Below are 14,390 nucleotides of genomic sequence, written 5' to 3' on the forward strand. Positions count from 1 at the left end.
GGCCCGCCCGCGCGCCCCTTCCCCGCCCCCGGCACAGCCCGCTAGCAGTAGGGCCGGCGGAGCCCCCCGGCTCCCGTCCCGCAGCGGGGACGCCCGCCTGCCTCGCTCTGCGCCCGCGGCGGGGCCGGGGGGAGCCGCCGCCCCCGGAACCCCGGGTGGGGGGGGGCCGCCGCCCTGTGGCGAGGCGGGCGCTGCGGTCCCGCCGGGCGCCGCCAGGGGCCGCTGCGGCGCCGCGCGGGAGGGCGGCGCTGATTGGCTGCCGGCGCGGGTATATAAGGACGGCGCAGGCGGTGCCCGGATCTCTTCCGCCGCCATTTTCTCCCCCGCTCAGGTCTCCGCTGACTCCGCCGCTCGCCCGAGCCGCCTTCGCCCCGCCATGGAGGACGCCACCGAGATGAGCGGCGGCCCGGAAGAGTTCGCCGAGGGCTCCAAGATCAACGCCAGCAAGAACCAGCAGGACGACGGGTAGGAGCCGGGAGCGGGCGGGGGGGGGGGTCGCGCCTCCGCCCTCCCCCCTTGATTTGCGTGGGGGGAGGGGGAAGCCCTGCGGCGCGCCGCCGCTGGGGGCGGAGCCTGGTGGCGAGGGGGCGGGACCCTCATTCCGGCCGCCAATGGCCGCGCTCGGCGGCGGCGCGCGCGCGCTCGGCGGCGGCGGGCCCCGCGCTCCCGCCTTTTGTGTCCCGGGCGAGTGACCGAGTTTCGGCCGGGCAGGGCGGCGGTGCCAATCACGGGGCGTGACGTCACGGACCGCTAATGGGAGCGGGCCGCCGCGCGGCTCAGCCCCGCCCCGCCCCCGCGCTGGTGGCGGGGCCGCGGCGGCTCTCGGGGCCGTCGGGCCGCGCCGGGCGGCGGGGCTCTCCCGGCCGCTTGGAGCTTGGCCCTCCCGCTTCTATGCACCTTCGTGTATTATATGTATTTTTCTCGCGTTTTAGGAAAATGTTTATTGGCGGCCTTAGCTGGGACACGAGCAAGAAGGACTTGACGGAGTACCTGTCCCGCTTCGGCGAGGTCGTGGACTGTACGATTAAAACGGACCCGGTGACCGGGCGGTCGAGGGGCTTCGGGTTTGTGCTCTTCAAAGACGCTGCCAGCGTGGAAAAGGTGAGTGGCTGCGGTGGTGGTGGGCTCTGTAAGGCACCGCTGGCTCCCTGTTGCGATTTGAGCTTTTTTTCCCCCTTATATGTGCTTTTTAGGTCTTGGAACTGAAAGAACACAAACTGGATGGGAAATTAATAGATCCTAAAAGGGCAAAAGCCTTAAAGGGAAAAGAACCACCCAAAAAAGTGTTTGTTGGTGGGCTGAGTCCAGACACATCTGAAGAACAGATTAAGGAATACTTTGGCGCTTTTGGCGAGGTAAGGTGTAGCAGCGTATGGACGTAGCTTTGGTTCCCAAGTGCAGCGTTGCCTGTGTTGTCAGGCAGACGAGGCTGGGAGGGAAGAGCATAGATGTGGCTGCTGTGATCTAAGCCTTGTTGGAAACACCTCCGTGCACTTTCTGCTGCTGTGATAAGACTAATTTGTAGCTGTCAAAAGCTACTATAACTGTAGTGCCCCCCTTAGTGGTTTAGCTCACGTGGTGCAAGTTTCTGACTGTGCAGCTGGATGTCTGTAGCAAATTGCCCTAACTAGATTAAAGCAATGCTACAGTTATAAATGGAACTGGTGAAATGGCCTCTGGAAAAGCAACCTGTTGAAATTTGTTTTTAGCATAAACATTTGACTGCTGAATGACTCTGGCAGAATCAAAAAGCTGATTACAGTTTTCACGTGTTGTTGATATGCAACTTTGCTTTCAGATTGAAAACATTGAGCTTCCCATGGACACAAAGACGAATGAAAGGAGGGGTTTCTGTTTTATCACATATACAGATGAAGAACCAGTAAAGAAATTATTAGAAAGCAGATACCATCAAATTGGTTCAGGCAAGGTAGGGAAGTTCTCTCTCTTAGCATTTTAAATAGACAACTGTTTGTGTGCTTCCCTGAAAGCAACTGATAAAATGGCGTTGAGCTTCTTGATGACTTAACGAATTTCTGTTTTTACAGTGTGAGATCAAAGTAGCGCAGCCCAAAGAGGTATACAGGCAACAGCAGCAGCAACAGAAAGGAGGAAAAGGCAATGCGACTGGTGGACGAGGAGGTGGAAGGGGGCGTGGACGGGGTGAGTTTTATGGATGTTGTAAGCAGTATAAATCTTTCCATGTCTATACTGAAGATCAAGGTGGGTTTTAGCTATTCTAAGTTTTGGGTTGTATGTAGGTTTTTAATGCTTGAAAAGAATAATGCAGAAAGTCTATTTGTGAATCTCTTCAAATTACGTTTTGGCTGTTATGACTGCAGATCTGTGTATTAAAACTTAAAACCTCTGTGTGCATTGAAGTGGTCAAATGGCAAGCCAGATTTAGGATATTCTTTTAAATCCGTAATTTGCAGCTTAACTAAATGGATGGTACAGAATGTGCAAGGATACAGTGTCGGTTGATAGGTGAGAAATTCAGAGGTATTTGCTAAAGAGAAAGATAGCAATTTATCTACACCGTGCAAGTATGAGTTAATGCATGGTCCTTAAAAGTCAAGCAGACACAGCTAACATAATGCAGTAAAGCTGATCTTGCATTATAACTCGATGCTCAGGTATTTCATGATCCAAAGATGGAAGTTAAGAAGGCAAAATGGCAGGAGCTGTTAAGGTGTTTGTTCTCAGTATGCGTGCGTACCCACCTGTGTTTGTGTGTGTTGTTTTTTGTTATGAGCAGAGCTACATGCTTTTTTGTGTGTGTGTGTTTTTTAATTATGCCATTGATGATCAGATCTTATGATGCATCTCACCCAAATGAGGTGCCTCAGGGTTTTTTTTGTTTGTTTTTTTAACAAATAACTTTGTCCTGGATTATTGGAAAGGTAAGAGGGGTTTTTTGGGTAATAATTTTAGTACAGAAAGACAGCCAGTTAGATTAAGTGGCTTATGAGGGGAGTAGGATTTGAGTTATAGAATTTAATATATTAAATGCTATACTTGGTTTCAGGTCAGGGGCAAAACTGGAATCAAGGATTTAATAACTATTATGATCAAGGATATGGAAACTACAATAGTGCTTATAGTGATCAAAGCTACAGTGGCTATGGAGGCTATGACTACTCCGGGTACAACTATCCCAATTATGGGTACGGTCCGGGATACACAGATTACAGTGGTAAGTGGTTTTGATTCCTAAGTATCTTGTTTCTAACACCTCTCACTCAAACACGTGGCTCTAAAAAGAGTAGCCATTTGAGTGTTATATATGGAAAGAGTGCTTCAGATGGGTAAATCAAATACTTGAAAAAACGTTTGTCTCCCCTATGTTCTCCGCAGGTCAACAAAGCACATACGGAAAAGCATCCCGTGGTGGCGGCAATCACCAAAACAACTACCAGCCATACTAAAGCAGTACATAATACTTGAGGAAACAGGTGTGTATATGAGTGCGAGGTCCACTCGGAGTATGTGTAATCTAGTTTAAAGATCAATAGACAAATGAAGAGTAAAAACTTGTGTAGCTTGACTTTTTCTTTAATTAAACTTTTGTTAACTTAAAAATACTTTTTTTTTTTTAAACCAGCTTTGCCTACAGTGTCTATAGATCTTTAACTCTGTAAAAATGTGACTTTATCTTCTTTAGTACTTCAGAAAAACATAAGAGTTTTTCTGTTTTGCGTTGTGTACCAGGTGGTCTAGAGGAATAATTAAACTTATTAGAAGTATTAACAGGTAAAGTACTGAAATGGGTACAACTTAAGGAAAACAAGAATGTTGTCTTCTAACTCTGACATTATACCTTGTTTGTACCCGCCAGCGGGAACTTCATTGCAGGCCGTGTGTCACCCTGACCACGTCTATCTCTGGGGTCGCACGTTGCAGGCAGAGCGCAAGGCATACACCAGAAAACGCTGTCCTGTGGTATGGTCTCTTCCAACTTCATGTACCAGCGTAAAGATTAAAGTGGAAAACTTCAGACTTTGGCTTCTTTTTTTTAATCTTTTTGGAGATTAAGTGTCTTAACTTAAATGGTTTTTTACAGGAGTTAAAGTACATAAATGCCTTTACAGCTTAATCATTTGGTCTTCTGTTTAGTGTTGTATTTCAATTGTGGAACCTCATTTTAAGTGTGCATTCTTTAAGATTTAATGCTTGCTTTTTTCTTTTTATAGCTAATAGTGAAATCTGCAAACCAAAACGAACTTTTAAATCTGGAAAAACATTAAAGATCATATGCACGTGGACTGTTTGAGTAAAATGCATCTGACTTGTTTGTACAGTAATCATTCAGATGAATTCACAACAAACAGGAAACCCTTTTGGCAGTGTTTCTGGCGCAAAAAAACTGATCCAGAGCCTGATTAATAGTTTAATTTGGATATATGGTGTTCTGGAACAGCTTCCTAAATGGGTTGAATGGCTATATTTGGGAAGATAAATTATTGATGGGTAACAACCTCTTGTGTTACCTTAGTAAATATGCATATGATCTTTAACAGTGAACAAAGGAATATATAGAAGACTTAAAGCAGTTCATGAAAATGGACCTTTTAACGATTCTTGTGATAACTTGCACATATCTGACATCTACTCTGTCTTGGTTTTTAGGTGGAGATACTGCAGCAAAGCCATCTTGCAGAGCTTCAGGAGTGAATGGAGAGTGGTCTTCGTGACATGAAATGACTATTTTGTAAAAGACTTTTAGTGTATGACACAACAGTGTCCAACTGTATATAGCGGCCGATTAGTTTTCTTTTATGGTTTTTACTTTTTTTGCCATTCATGTTATGACACAATGTGGACTTGTGTTTATACAAACTTTTATTTGTATGATTTCATGTTAAAGAATTCTCTAATAAATGCTTACTTAAGTGAATTTAGCTTTCCAGTGTTGGCTGTCATCTTACGTTGGTATATCTAGATTTGTTTCATATGTGTGGAAGGGTAGATACCTTTCTGGAGATCATACATGACTCAGGTACAATACACCCCACTCCTATTTCTGCCTCAAAAACTACAGTGGGAGTTGAGAAGGTTTGAAAAGTCAAACTGGTTGTAGTTGGTGCCTTTAGTTAGCATAACTGAGGAAACTGCAGTGTTGTTTATTGCCTGCTGTGTTAGAGGAAATAGAGTGGTTGCTGGTATGCTGCTGCCAGCTTTGTAAACTTCAGGGAAGGGATCTAGGACCACAGCAGCACCTTTGTTCTGAAGGGCAGAGGGGACTGGATGGGGATATAAGCATAAAAGTTTTGCCCAAGGCCTGGAGCTTTGCAATACTCGGCTGTAAGTTTAAGTTTTCTCTGTACACATAAACACCAGTGTCTACTCATACATCAAAAATATACCTTGCTTGTTTAGAAGAGTGCTTGTTCAGGAAAGTATGAATGTGAGTAGCTAATTTGCAAGGATCTAGTCTGCCAAACATATCCTTAAAGGGGATTGTCTAGAGAAAGGTGAGTTTGGTCAAGTTTTCCTCTAAAAGTTTTTAAACTCTATTCCTGCCTCTTTTTTTCTTTTTTATGTTTACTGCTGTCTTAGAAACCTGGTCTTTTGCCTTACTCTTGTTACAGTCTCATGCGGAAGGCAGTTACGTAGAAAGGCTTCTGTGGATTAAGCAGTTCCCAGGTCCAGGAAAGTTTGCGTTATCTCAATGCTTTGCGCTCAGGCTGGACATGTGAACCCTATCTGACACCAGTGCCTGGGACAGAGGTGACAGTATGTGGCTACTGGAAGAAGCCACAGCCTTTATGACTTTGGACTCCCAAACTTCTTCAAAGTACAGATGCATGGAAAAGTTAATAGCACTGCCTCCTGGGAGTTGCAAACACTGCTCCTTGCCATTAGGATGTTGTCTTTCTCCTGCACTTTTTCCATTAATAGCATGTTAAGCAAAAAATTTGTATAAAGGAGTCAAGCTTTGTGTTAACCCTTAGCAAGTTCTCATACTTTATGCCTTAAATTTAAAGGTGACTTTTTTTCTTTAAGGTTTCAACATTTTGGTATCTTAAGGCATTGGAATCCCATTGTATCCCAGTAAGATTGAAAACAGGCCTTTTTCAGGGAGTCCCTGAAGTCGCTGAGTTAGGAGGAATCAGCCCTGCTTCATGACAAGTCACGGTTCCTCTGCTGCGAGGTGCCGCACCGCTTGAGAACCGTACAACGACCATGCTGCGGCAAACCAGCAGTTAACATTAAGACATGGAGAAGCGTTTGGGGGCTTGTGGGATACAATCAGTCACCTGCCCGAGGTGTGACGCAGGGCCCGCGTTACCCAAAACTGCGGCCCGCCGGTGAGTTGCTGCAACGCCGGCGGCGAGTGGAGGGGCCCTGCTGCCTACCGAGCCCGCTGCCGGTGCCCGCGTTCCCGAGGAGGGAGGCGGTTTAAACGGCTCGGCGCGGCCGTTACCGCCTACTGTCGCCGCTCCCTCTCTATGGTTCGCGGCGCTCTGGCCGCGCCGCCCGCTCTCGGTGGTGCACTCAGAGCGCGCGCCAGACGGCGGCCGCCGGCCGGCCCGGCTTTCCCCGGCCTCCCCCCCCCGCCCGCGCTCCCCGGGAGGCGGGGTCACGTGACCCCGCCCGCCGCGCTCCTTCCGTCCGCCATTTTAGGTTGGGTCGGCGGCGGCGCCATTAAAAAAAGCGGGTGAAAGCGGGAGGGCTCGGCGCGCTCGTGCCGTCGCCGGGGCCGCCAGCGGCGCCAGGGCCTCGGCGGGGAAGCGGGAGCGGAGCCGGGGGCCGCGCGCGCGCTCGGCGGCCGGCCGGGCGCGGGGCAGCCGCAGCGGCGGCGCCGCCATGTCGGAGCAGCAGTTCGCCATGGACTCGGCGGCGGCCGGCGCCGGGGGCGGCGCGGCGGAGCCAGCGGAGCAGCCCGAGGGGCTGGCGGCGGCGGCCGGCGCGGGGGGCGCCGACGGGAGCGGCGGTGGCGGCGGCGGCGGGATCGAGTCGGAGGGAGCCAAGATCGACGCGAGCAAGAACGAGGAGGACGAGGGGTGAGCGGCGGCGGCGCGGGGCGCCCTGCGGCTTTTGTCTCCTCGGCGCGTCCCGCGGGGACGGGCGGCCCCTCTGCCCGCTCCGCGCCCGCGGCGTTTGCTCCTCCCTGCGCGGCCGTTGGTGGCGCGGCCGTTGGCGGCGCGGCTCGCGACCCCGTTTGTTTACTTGGCGCCGCGGCGACGTCACGTACCGGGCCGGGCTGCGGGGGCGGCCCCTGCTCTGCCCCGGCGCCGCCGCGGTGCGCCGCTCGGCTCGGAGCTCCCCGCTCTACTTTTTTTTTTTTTTTTTGATTGGTTTTTTTGGTGTATTTCGGAGTTCGGGCCGTGGTTACCGAAACCGAAATGCGCGGGGCTGGGGGCAGGCGCGGCGGCGGCCGGTGCCTGCCCGGAGCCAGCCCTGCCCGCCCGGCGCGGCCCGCTGTGGGGCTGTTGAGGCGCTCACCCCGGTGTGCTCCGTAGGTAGCTGGCGAGTCACGTAGGGGCTTTTGAGCGTAAAAACAAATTACGGAGCTAACGTGTTCCTGGTCAGACTGGTATCGGGTTTGTTGTTCAGCACTTCGGGGAACTGGCGGTAGGACTGCGCTCAGGTTTTGTTTTGGAATTACCAGGAGCTGTGCTGTCCCGGAGTGCAGAAAGATGCTGTCCAGAGGGGAGAGTTTCATGGCTGGGGCTCTTGTCAGCCTTACTCCCAGGACAGTTTACGGTGACTAGTCCGGAAGTGTAGATCTGCTCTGATGCATGCCCAACTACAAAAAGTCTTTTGGGGATGTCGTTTCTTAAAAATTAACAACGCAATGTGTGTTGCACGTTAAAATACCATGTAATTTCATGTCGCTGCGTTCTAGTGATGCACTCTTTTTTAGTGTTGCCCTATGTTGGAAAAATAGGTGTGTCAGTTGCGCCTCAGTGAGGGGTGTGACGCAGCTTGACTTCTTTCTAGCCTAAACTGTGTCTGCACTTCGAGTCCTAAGTAGAAGGAACCCATTTTTCTTGGCGATATAACTTTTGTTTCTCTGTGCTCCAGCTCACCATAGGTAGAGATGTGCTTGTCAGAAAGACTGATCTTACGGGACTTGCTGTGAGGACGATTGTTTTAGATAACTGCTGAAGTTAAAATTCACTGCAATGGCAGCTCTTCGTCTTCTGAAGATCTCTGCCGGGTGCTTGGCATGGGGCAGAGAATATCTTTCATGCAGTACATAAAAATCAGTTATGATAAATCTGGTGACAGGACAGACTGCTGCTGTATGCTGTCTCCTGTCTGGCTGGTAAGGAATTAATATTGCAGATGCGTTTTTGATCAAGGGAGAAAATAAAAGCAAAGAAGATTAGCTAGTTATGCCTGGATACGTTTTCTTGCTGTTGTCTATTTGCAGTTGGGGTTCAGTATTTCCGAAATGCTGAGAAGATGAATGCTTTGAATGTACTTTGCAAAAATCCTGAGTTCCTTTCTGTTTTCATATTGGTTATTTGATGGTCCTCCCTTGCTGCCAGTAGTCTTTTTAACTCCCTTTGTTTTTAGCATGTTAAACAAGGATTCCCTGCAGCCGAGCTTTACTGTTTGTGGCTGTTGGTACAGTCAGAAGTTGAAGAAGTCCTCTTTTCTTTTGTGTAAGGCTTCAGAGGGTGATTTGAAATAGATCTTCTCTCTGGGGAGATGCCCTCGTTGGTGGGCAGAGCAGGGAGAGGGGCTTGCCAGGTGAAGGTTGACTCTGTCCTGTGGAGACCTGCTGGGAAACCTTCCTGTTTTTGTAGTAACCTGTGATATTGCTGAGAGCAGGGAGACGGCAAGAACCTTTCTTGTTTGAAGAGTGTTTTGCTGGTGTTAGTGAAAACGTCAAATAACTTTTGTTTGCTTTTGGCCTGTTCTTAATGGTTTTAAGTACCTTTGCAATTCTCATATTTGTTTTACCTTTTGCTCTTAAATACATACTTATTCAAGTATTTTCATTAGGAAATGCTTTTTTTCTTTTTTTCTTTTGAATCAACATAGCCTAGAAAAAGTTGTCATTGAGTGGTGCAGTGACATTGGGCACTGATTACATTGTAACATAAGTGATTTGTGGCTTAGTTTAGTCTTTTAGCTGATGATAGAGAGTTTTTTGACTTAGTGCATTTTATTGTTAATGCTGTTTAAGAAATGAAGTATTTGGATAGCTCTCTTTGTAGTAGAGGGAAAACAGCACGTCCTAAATAGTTGCTGAATGCCAGTGCTTTCACGTTTCCTTTGCAGTAGGAATCAGAGGCAGTCTTCAACAAAAACAAGTGCGCAAGTTCTCATAACCTCAGGTCTTCCTTGGTGTGAACTGTGGACTTCAGGAATCCATATGTTGGCAACTACTAGGAAGCTTCCTGATCAGCTTGGTGGAGGAAGGCTGAAGCTATTAATTGCAGTAGTGTGTATGTTCTGTTTAGGCAAGTCCATAGTTGGAAAGCTTTGCCAGTATGTTTCTGGTAAACTATTACGGCAAAATATATGTGGTCGTATGACATATCAGCCAAACTGTAGTTCGAGAAGTGTTTTTACAAAGTAAAATAGTTTACTATTTTACAAGTGTTAGATAGCACAGTGACATTGCACGTAAGTTGTTTGTGTGCTCACACTGTGTTGTAGCCTTGATCTGGCCTCAGTTTTGCAAAGTAGCAGAAGTCTTTTGCTTTGTTGCTGCGGTGGTAAGCTGCAGTAATCATGTTGTACTCGATCTGTGAATGCAGTTCCAGAGCAGCTATTGCACACTGGTAGAAAACTCTGCAGAAAACTGTCCATTTCAAATGTGTGTGCTGGGTCTGTTGTGCGTGTAGGGATACAAAGTAGGTCTTTGTGTGGTCAGGTGAATTGTTTGTTGATAACTGTAAAGCAGGTGTTAGATATATCACGCAGCAAGTGCACCTTCTGCAGTAACCACTAGAGTATCAGTATCTCCCATGTGTCATAAATATGATGCTGTCTTCTGTTTTTTTTTTCTTTTTTCAGACAAAACAAAATCGGATTGAGTGCTACTGGTAAATGCATGGATATAAAGCGTCTTTTGAATTACTAGCCCTACTAGTATGAGGCTGCTGTGTTACCAGCATGAACCAATTTTTTCCCGTTGGTCCTGAAAACAATAAGATGTCATGCTAGAACAGACTTTTGGCACTGTGCTGAGCAACGAGCTGGAGCTAATGGGAAAGATATATAACAGAATGGGGAATTGGTGCCCCTTCTGTGTGTGTTTTTTTTTTTTTTTTTTTTTTAAACTTCTTGTAGAAATGGGTGAAGCTTCTGCACCCCCTCACCCATAAAGAGGATAGATGTTTCAGAAGCCGTATGTTCTTGTTCTCTTAAGGTTGCAACTAATTCAACAAAGCCTGGAATTAGTTCATATGTGCAGCTTTGATTTGAGAAAGTTTGGCATGTGAAGCCCAGTGTGATTAGTGCAGGAATATATAAGTAGAAAGTGAAGGAGTTTGAACCATGTTACTAAGGCTTCTCAGATTTTCCCAAAAGAATATGTACAATTGTGGAATAAGTTGGAACGGTTAAAATGGAGAAGGTTTTATAGGAAGCATTCTTGAAGATCTTAATGGATCTTACTTTTTTGTTTTGAGCCTGTTGTAAAATCTTCCTTCTTGGTATTAGAAGAGATCATCTCAAAATGAGTCTTTTGAATGGGTGCATGACCCAGTGGTTGGATAACTAAGATTATTCCTTTCACGTGCTTGTTTGCTTGGCTTCAGGTTGATGCAAACCATGAAGTGTTCCCTTTTGAGGCACAGCCTTACTGATGTTATGGAATGGTCATGATTTAATTTCAAACTTCCAGGGTGCTCTTATAATTTAAAGTCATGGTTAGAGATAGTTACTGTACCAACTTCATCAACAACACTAGTCCTGTATACGGACAGTTTTGGAACTTTTTGTGGTGTTTGTACTGGATTAGGCCAGGTTTGGGGGAGGAAAATTAGTTTTGAGCATCCTATACTCTACTATTTTTTTTATTTTTTATTTTTAAGCTGTTGTTACTCACGGGATTTATTTTGATTCCAGTTTGCTAGTACTAAGATACGTCCAATTCAGGCTAGTATGTAAATGCTCATCTGTAACTGCACTGCCTTATAACTCTACTCTGCCAGTGTCTGTTTCAAAAACAGCTGTGTGGGCACTCTGCAGATAACTAAATAGATTTAAGCCTGTGAATCTGTAGTGGTGGGGATGCAAGGAAATAATATGTATCTTGATATCGCTGTTTGTGGTTTCTTGGGCCAGCAAAATAGATAACTGCAGCAGAAGATGGTGCAACACTTTTGCATGCGTGTAAGCCCATATCTAATCTGGCCAGGATCATGTAAGTAACTTCTGGGAAAGTGCAGGCCTTGCTATGTGTGCGTGGAGTGTCGCTGATAAAACTTTGCTATTCCTTAGATTACGTAACTGAGCTCATAAGGCTCAACAGTACAGGCTTTTAGGGTAAGACGCACTAACGGATTAACCATCTTGTCTTAACAGGAAAATGTTTATTGGCGGCCTTAGCTGGGACACTACAAAGAAAGATCTGAAGGACTATTTCTCTAAATTTGGTGAAGTCGTAGACTGCACTCTGAAGCTAGATCCCATCACTGGGCGATCAAGAGGCTTCGGCTTTGTACTCTTTAAAGAATCGGAGAGCGTAGATAAGGTAGTGTTACTGTAACTAATCAACGTGCTAAATTCTAGGCAGCAAAAATTCTAGGCAGATGCTTGTTTGCGTAGCTGTTTGTACATAATCTGCTAAAGGTGGTTTTGCCATGCAACAAACTTAAGATGATGCTTATTGAAAAGTCTTTTCTCTGTCTCCTTAACCACCTTACTCAAAATGCGGTGGCTAAGAGCATCAGCAGTTCCCAAAGGGTGGCCTTGGATACTTGCAAGGGAGTGTATAAGAACATTTTGGGACTTGCGTTCTCCAATAATTCTGTATATAGATATGTTAGCTGCCAGCGATTGTGAAAGATGGAATTTGCAAAGCCATCAGGCCTCTAAGGTCCAGAACTGGAACAGTGCGCTGCTGGCCCTGGGACTAGTACTGGCTTTGATAGATTAGGGCTTTACCCAAGCAAAAATGAGCTATTAACCTAAAATGGTAGAAAGTTTTGCCTTCAGTGTTCCTTGGTGATATATAAGCCACATATAAAGCCCTCCTTTCTTTTTTGGAGGCTTGAGGAGGGGATCGTAGACTGTTTCCTTAGAAATGTTATGTCCATATTTCCTTGGCGTGACAGATGGTTCCAGATGATTCTTGAAAGGTTTTGGTAGACTGTCTACGTAGTCAGTGAGTAGTGATCAAAATGATAGGACTGTTTGGTTTCATGCAACAAATGATGAGTGTAATAAAAGTATTGAGATCATGCTTGGTTTTGTTAATGCTGTCAGTTTAACTGGTCCTTACTTGAACACCAGCGAAATATTTAGTTTGAATTGCAGTTAAGATCCTGACACTTGTTTTAACTTTCCACAGGTCATGGACCAGAAAGAACACAAGCTAAATGGAAAAGTCATTGATCCTAAAAGAGCTAAAGCCATGAAAACAAAAGAACCTGTTAAGAAGATTTTTGTTGGAGGCTTATCTCCAGACACCCCTGAAGAGAAAATAAGGGAATATTTTGGAGGTTTTGGCGAGGTATGTGACAAAACTGAAATATCTGCTTCGATGTGTAGAACTTGTGCCTTCTTCATCCATTTAATAAGAAAGCCCTCATACTCAACCTGTACTGAAGCTACCATAAGCTTAATGGCCAATATAGCTCCATGTTATTAAGTATTCAGAAGTGTTTGTGAGCAGAGGCTTAATTAAAGGCTTTGATTTGCATCTGTTGGCAATATAAATTGGGTTAATGGAAAAAGGATTGATATATGTCAGAGATTCAGGAAGTGATTCATGGGATGCCTGATGGTCTTGACTGGGGTTTGGTGGGGGGCAGCCTTTCTGAGGGTGCTGCTTTGTACAGCTGGGTGAGCTGCTCTTCAGCCACCCTAACTAACCTACCTGCTGGGGCATGGATTCAGACAGCTTGCATAAGTTCTGTGCAGCTGCGTATTGTCTCTGTGTCCCCAGGTTTTGTTGGTACGAATGAACTAGGCTAAACCTGTATGGGCTTGAAGTTGGCTGCTTTTGCTGTATTAGTTCACGGATGTTGTCAGTATCAGGTCCTGACAGCAGTTCAGTTGGCAGGGACCGATAACTGAATTCCCTGCCATCTTACTACCTTGCAGATGGTTTGCTTTGCCCTGAAGACTTTAACTATCATTCAGTAAAGCTGAAATCCTGGGTACCGTATGTAGGGAAAACTTCCCTCTAATGTGTTTGCGGTCTGGGGTTTAAGTGACAAAAATTGGTCCTAACGCATAGCTGTAGCAGTGTTATGGATAAATAGAACTCTGAACTTGCTCGAAGTTAAATCTGCTTAGTAGGAACTTTGAAAATTTAGGTCTGCTCAAGGTTTGAAATACCTAGTTACCTCAGTGTTAATCGAGCTAAAACTGAAAGTCAAACTGAGAATACTTGTCCAGCACAGTTAAACCATGGTTTATGAACCCTGTTTTGTAAGAGTTCCTGAGTGGGAAAACAGTGGTATGCGTTTGAGGAAAAAGATCTTTTGCACAATAGGAACATGGCTTCTAGTGATGTCAATGAGTGTAAAGCCCTATGAAGCAAGCGCATTATCGTATTCAAGTTTCAGTAAGTTCAGTTAAGTGATTTGAGCTGCTAAAATAACATGTCAAAACACCATGAATGGCAAGATAATAGATAAAATAACTGTCTTCAACCAGGTCGAATCTATAGAGCTCCCCATGGACAACAAAACTAACAAAAGGCGTGGATTCTGCTTCATTACTTTCAAGGAGGAGGAACCAGTGAAGAAAATAATGGAGAAGAAATACCATAATGTTGGACTTAGTAAAGTATGTGGAGTTTTTTTCTAGAGGAACATAACACTGATAATAGAGCAAATTACATTCCCAGTTACATGTGTTTTGGGATAATAGTCTGAAAATATCTGTAAGCATTATTTCTGTGATGTAAGCACGAAACTTCTGAAGCTTTGACGTAGGTGCTAGGAATGTGATCCTACTGTGATCCTAACTTTTGGACTGAGAGGGTTTTCAGTGAGGTTTACACAGCCCTTGTGAGGAGAGGGCTGGGCAGCAGCCTATTTGTTCATGCTGAAGCTCCCACGTTCCCTTGCTGTTTGGACCGAGTGCTGCATCACTCCTCCGCTGTATGAGGCTTCACCCCACTTTTCAGGTAGCTGGATCATTCTGCAGTGTTGCACATGGAAATATGTTGTTGTTTTAAGCAAAATGTAACTTTTTCTTGGAGCCCTTCCAAAACTGGAATGAGCCTGGAAGTTAGGCTTTCCTGT

At 46.1% G+C, this 14,390-nt stretch overlaps 2 protein-coding genes across 7 annotated transcripts in view; both read left to right on the forward strand.

Annotated features, from left to right (window-relative positions):
- Nucleotides 1-282: 282 nt before the first annotated feature.
- On the forward strand, nt 283-4,901 carry HNRNPDL (heterogeneous nuclear ribonucleoprotein D like). Of its 2 annotated transcripts, XR_010884326.1 has the most exons (9): nt 283-465; nt 933-1,101; nt 1,194-1,355; nt 1,799-1,930; nt 2,049-2,163; nt 3,029-3,196; nt 3,358-3,455; nt 3,839-3,942; nt 4,630-4,901. XR_010884326.1 is itself a non-coding variant. In XM_067297448.1 (8 exons), the coding sequence occupies exons 1-7, from the start codon at nt 377-379 to the stop codon at nt 3,426-3,428; spliced, it is 906 nt and encodes a 301-aa protein (XP_067153549.1). In that variant the 5' UTR covers nt 299-376; the 3' UTR covers nt 3,429-3,455; nt 4,630-4,901. The 2 variants fall into 2 exon arrangements, 1 of the variants encoding a protein (XP_067153549.1); XM_067297448.1 differs by lacking the exon at nt 3,839-3,942 and having other exon boundaries at nt 299-465.
- Nucleotides 4,902-6,795: 1,894 nt separating this feature from the next.
- HNRNPD (heterogeneous nuclear ribonucleoprotein D) overlaps nt 6,796-14,390 on the forward strand; it is a 10,987-nt gene continuing 3,392 nt past the window's right edge. For 3 of the 5 annotated variants that reach the window (XR_010884328.1, XR_010884329.1, XM_067297449.1), the window contains exons 1-4: nt 6,796-7,007; nt 11,497-11,665; nt 12,485-12,646; nt 13,798-13,929. Coding sequence is in view for 3 of the 5 variants with exons in the window: in XM_067297449.1 (XP_067153550.1) it covers nt 6,811-7,007; nt 11,497-11,665; nt 12,485-12,646; nt 13,798-13,929 (660 nt within the window). In the remaining 2 variants the exon portion in view is untranslated. Of the gene's footprint in view, nt 7,008-7,334; nt 7,463-7,522; nt 8,276-11,496; nt 11,666-12,484; nt 12,647-13,797; nt 13,930-14,390 lie in introns of those variants that run through there. The other 2 variants (XM_067297450.1, XM_067297451.1) reach the window with 2 other exon arrangements.

The sequence above is a fragment of the Apteryx mantelli genome, chromosome 5 (genome assembly GCF_036417845.1).
Source record: "Apteryx mantelli isolate bAptMan1 chromosome 5, bAptMan1.hap1, whole genome shotgun sequence".
NCBI lineage: Eukaryota > Metazoa > Chordata > Aves > Apterygiformes > Apterygidae > Apteryx > Apteryx mantelli.